This window comes from Sinocyclocheilus anshuiensis, unplaced genomic scaffold (assembly GCF_001515605.1).
Source record: "Sinocyclocheilus anshuiensis isolate Anshui unplaced genomic scaffold, SAMN03320099.WGS_v1.1 scaffold697, whole genome shotgun sequence".
Lineage (NCBI taxonomy): Eukaryota > Metazoa > Chordata > Actinopteri > Cypriniformes > Cyprinidae > Sinocyclocheilus > Sinocyclocheilus anshuiensis.
The window spans coordinates 841,662-846,632 of NW_015538036.1; the positions used below are offsets into that span (position 1 = coordinate 841,662).

A 4,971-nucleotide genomic window follows, 5' to 3' on the forward strand; every position below is an offset into this window, starting at 1 on the left:
CTGTCCACAAAACATTTCTCCAATAGTCGTCTGGCTTGTCCACATGATCTTTAGCAAGCTGCAGACGGTCAGTGATTTTCTTTTTGGAGATCAGTGGCTTTCTCCTTGCAACTCTGCCATGCACACCATGGTTGCTCAGTGTTCTCCTGATGGTGGACTCGTGAACATTAACATCAGCCAATGTGAAGACTATTGCAAGTCTTGCTTTTGGAGTGATCTTTGTTGGTCGACTGCTTCTGGGGAGAGTAACAGTGGTCTTGAATCTCCTCCATTTCTACACAATCTGTCTGACCGTGGATTTGTGAAGTCCAAACTCTTTAGAGATGGTTTTGTAACCTTTTTCCAGCCTGATGAGCAGCAACAACTCTTTTTCTGAGGCTCTCATAAAAATCATGGCTTGTTCGTGCCATGATTAACTTCCGCAAACATGATCAGACTTTCATAGATCCCTGTTCTCTAAATAAAACGGCAGGCAATGACACCTGATATTCAGTTCTCCTCCGGCCAGACGAACCAGCAGGTTGATACATGCTGCAGCAAATTTAGATTGTGCAGAGGACTCATCTGGTTCCCATGGTCTTGGCCCAATCAGGGCCGTCCTTAGGGGGGTGCAACTGGTGCGGTCGCACCGGACCCCACGCTTGAGACAAGGTCTTCACTGGGGAACTGACTCTCGGGCTCATCTAGTTGTCCTGGTCTCCGCTGAAATTCAGGGCTGCAGAGGTCGTCTAGGTGCTGATCCACCACCTGGGCTGGATATGGACTGGATCTGGTGGCTACGGTGATCTCGGGAAAAAAAAGAAAGAAACAGACTAATATTAGCATAGATGCCATTCTTCTTATGATGTAATTCTTCTTACGAATTTCTTCTTACGATGTAAATTCTTCTTATGATGTAAGAAGAATTTTCAGTTATCATAAAATGTTCTTTACAAAATTGGAGAAAAAATATATATATAAAAACGTAAATTGTAGTTTTAATTTCATAGAATTGCATGTCAACGACGTGCCTTCCGACAGAGTGTTGCTCCCATAGACTGTAAAAAAACAGTCAGTCACAGCTGACTTTCTGAAGCTGCTGGGTAATGTAGTTTTTAGCGGAAGGAACGAGGCGAAGAGAGCAGAGTATATTTGAGAGAGTAACGGTAAAACTACAAAGACCCACAATGCCGTTCACGGACTGAGTAGAGGTCTCGAGCGGCATGGTGGTCAGACCGGCCGGTGCGCAGGGAAAGTTGCGGCAGGGAGCCATGTAACCAGCTTAAACGGCATTTTACCACTTTAAATCGCGACAATCACATTGACAGGATTACACGGTGATTTGAATTGAAGTAAGGCTTGTTGCTTTTCTGTTGTCATTACACATTTACCGCTTTATCGCTCGTAATTCAGCATTTTGATTTCTGTCAGCTGCCAATGGGAAATCAGTGTGGATACGCCACACACTGAGGCATGCGGAATCTGAGGCGTTTGTGTGTCCAATTTAAAATTATATTTGTTACAATTCAAAGATGTCCCTTTTATATTTTTAATCTCAACTACTGTTGGTGTTTTTTTTAATTCACTCAGTGAGCAAAATACATGAAGCCTACGGGTTAGAATTACATGAATTGGCCAGTACTGTCCACAATATAATTCAAAATTTAGCTTAACAGCCACACGAGACATGGCCACCACCAGACTGATGAAACCAGTCAGTCTTGACCACATGACAAAATTGTAATATATATCATATAGGGTTTGCATTGCTGTGACTCAGTGCAACTCAAATTCAGTCAAGTGACATGTGGCCAAGTATGGTTACCCATACTAGGAATTAGTGCTCTGCATTTAAACCATCCTAAGTGCACACACACAGCAGTGAACACACACACACCGTGAACACACACCCGGAGCAGTGGGCAGCCATTTTTATGCTGCGGCGCCCGGGGAGGTGCCTTGCTCAAGGGCACCTCAGTCGTGGTATTGAAGGTGGGAGAGTGCGCTGTACATTCACTCCCCCCCCCTACAATCCCTGCCGGTACGAGACTCGAACCCGCAACCTTTGGGTTACGAGTCCGACCCTCTAACCATTAGGCCACGACTTCCCCCTATATACACGTGTATGACATGCAAGCTTATACATGACTTGATTTTACCACAGTTACTTGAAGAGGATGCGAAGAGCAAGAATTAGTATTAAACCCAATGTCAGGCCAGGAGGTCGAAGTGTGGCACCCGCAGCTGAGGACAAGAGCGCCCAAGGGTCCACAGCTGTTGATGACACCCATCAAAAGCTGTCAACTTCTCCACAGTCTCAGCTGGAAGCCAAAGAGTCTGCTGTGGCGACAGGAGATGGAAATGTGCCCGGCTCTCCATCAGAGAAAGCATCACTGAACATGTAAGCACACCCTGACAGCACCCCCAGAATTTACTAAATAATATTTATTCTCCCTGGAACCATATTTGTTTTTGTTTTTTGTTTTTTTTAAGGAAGACATTGGCTGTAGAAATCAAGTATATTTTGGGCTGAATTGGAAAATGGCAATTGCCTCTCGTGTGGAATCAAATTGAACATTTATGATTAAACATACACTACCATTCAAACATTTGTGGAAATTAATACTTTTATGTATGATCTTGAAGGAAATTAGGCTGATACTTTTATTCAACAAAGATGCATTATATTACAAAAAAATCAAAGTTTAATAAACTTTAAAAATAAAGTATGTTGAAATATTAAATTACTAAAACCAAACTGAAATAAAAATAAGTGAAAGCTAAAGAAAAAAGAACAGAAAGTAATAAGAACTTAAAATAAAATTCAAGTTGAAATATAACAATAAATTCTAATTCAATATATTATTTGATACTTGGTTTCATCATAGTCCTTGACTTATCTTTGTGTTTTTCTTATCATAATCATTAGATTTATCTCATTTTGTTTTCAATTTTATTTTCTATTTTTATTTTATTTTTATCTTCTATTGCATTGCTGTTGCATATGAATGTGAACTTTGATATTTCAGATTATATTTCCTGACTAGGTACTTGGGGGGGCGGGAAACTGTCAACCACAAAAATGAATATCAATATTCAGTTCAGGTCTGTCTTTAGACTGCCTAAAGTAAATTAAAAGTTAGTTAAATGGTAGCTATACTTAAAAGTGTCATGTGATCAAGCCTGAGATTGAGAAGCACTTCAAATCAAGCGTGTTTTTTATTCTTTTGTCCACTGACAGTAATGATGGAGCGCCATCTAGTGTCAGCACACCTGCAACTACAGTACTTCAGAGGAGGAGCAGATTCTCTGCAACACCAAACCTGGCCAGACCCAAAGTCCGTTCTGCTTCTCCATCCACTGGAAAGGCTGTTTCTCTTCCATCAGAGCCATCCAAGATATCATCCCATTTCCAGGCAGCCAAGTCTTTTCCTCAGTCCCCCATCTCAGGTGCTATCAGCAGAGATGATTCCCAACACTCTACATTCTCAGATGCCACTACAGCAGCTAACTGCCCTCCATCCTCACCATGTCTTCCATCCACATCTGGCTGTCCAGAATCTCCATCATCAACACCGTTGATGCCTAAACAAGAGCCTTGCCAAACTCCCCAAAAAATCCCAAATGAGGATTTCGGGCCTCAAGAAGGAGCCACTCCAATTTCATGCACACTCTCACCGTATGTGAAACTGTCTCGTGTTGATGGACCAGACTCTCCTCTCAGGAAGAACATTTCTTCAGACAAGCAGCAGGTCTTGAGGGCCCTCAAACTGAAAGAACTGATGAAGCTGGAGAGGAAGAAAGAAAGAATGGTAAAGTCAATTTTAAATCTAAAGTTTAAAAGTTTGGACCAGGAAATACCTACTAAATATCTACTAAAATATCAACAAATTTCCATTAAAAAGCAAGTACAAAATCATGTATGTAAACTTTGTTTTCAAAGGAGAAGAAGAGTAGACGGCATAAACGTGAGCATTGTATTGAGCCAGATCGTGACAAAATTACCTTAGCTGACTTCATTTATTACCTGCCAGAGCTAAACCCTATGAAGTAAGTTTACTCTGATATAATACATCTTCAATTATATGTTTTACGCTCTTTTGGTTTCTTTTTGCATGTATGCTGTATGAACTAACAATGAGCAATATATTTTTACAGCATTTATTAATCAGTTTGTTAATGTTAGTTAAAGGGTTAGTTCACCCAAAAATGAAAATTAGCCCATAAATTACTCACCCTCAAGTCATCCTAGGTGTATATGACTTTCTACTTTCAGACGAATCCAGTCGGAGTTATATTAAAAATTGTCTTTGATCTTTCAAGCTGTTTAATGCCACTCAGCGGGTGTTGCAGTGCATCAGTCCAAAATAAGTTAAATAAAAAGCGCCCATCCATTAAAAAAAAAGTGTCTCACACGGCTCCGGGGGGTGAACAAAGGCTTCCTGTAGCAAATCGATGCGTTTTTGTAAGAAAAATATCCATATTCAAAATGTAATAATCACTTTAATGTAGCTTGCGCCAACAGTTGTACACGGAAGCAGCTCCGGACGGATGACGTATCAGGTCAGCGTTGCACATGCGCCGCTCAGAAGTGACGAACGCGGAAGCGCAGGTGAGAGATCTACCTGTCATCTGCCCGGAGCTGATTCCGTGTACAACTGTTGGATTGATCCACACATCAGGACACATCCGAAGCTCAAATCGGATCCGAAAATTCCGCACTCACAGATGGTCGGCACCCCACGCAGCCTTTAAAGCCGCCTTTCCACTTGCACACGACAAACGACAGCCGTTGGACCGGAAGTCATTCATTTCCAATGGAGAATCGTACAGAGGCTGCGTGGGGTGCCGACCATCTGCGAATGCGGACTTTTCGGATCCGATTTGAGCTTCGGATGCGTTCAAATATTTGATCAAGTTCTTTAATAACGTTTTATGGCGGATGGCAAACCAACTTCTGGTGCATTTACCGCCACCAACTGGCAACTGGAC

The 4,971-nt window shown here is 41.8% G+C and overlaps 2 protein-coding genes across 2 annotated transcripts in view; both read left to right on the forward strand.

The window, feature by feature from the left end:
- The first annotated feature begins 1,084 nt into the window (after positions 1–1,084).
- LOC107681310 (sialidase-like) lies at positions 1,085–4,033 on the forward strand. The gene is made up of 4 exons (XM_016477590.1): positions 1,085–1,331; positions 2,144–2,380; positions 3,221–3,791; positions 3,923–4,033. Exons 2-4 carry the CDS (start codon positions 2,157–2,159, stop codon positions 4,031–4,033), a joined length of 906 nt encoding a protein of 301 aa, XP_016333076.1. The 5' UTR covers positions 1,085–1,331; positions 2,144–2,156.
- Positions 4,034–4,530: 497 nt separating this feature from the next.
- LOC107681318 (uncharacterized) overlaps positions 4,531–4,971 on the forward strand; it is a 10,558-nt gene continuing 10,117 nt past the window's right edge. Inside the window, exon 1 of the mRNA XM_016477603.1 lies at positions 4,531–4,591. Within this exon, the coding sequence (XP_016333089.1) occupies positions 4,531–4,591 (61 nt within the window). The remainder of the gene's footprint in view (positions 4,592–4,971) is intronic.

Excerpts from the sequence above, each read along its gene's own strand:
- LOC107681310 (XM_016477590.1), top strand. The coding sequence starts at position 2,157 with ATGCGAAGAGCAAGAATTAGTATTAAACCCAATGTCAGGCCAGGAGGT. Across the intron at positions 2,381-3,220 it reads GAGAAAGCATCACTGAACAT|TAATGATGGAGCGCCATCTA; the intron begins GTAAGCACACCC and ends GTCCACTGACAG. Across the intron at positions 3,792-3,922 it reads AGAGGAAGAAAGAAAGAATG|GAGAAGAAGAGTAGACGGCA; the intron begins GTAAAGTCAATT and ends TTGTTTTCAAAG.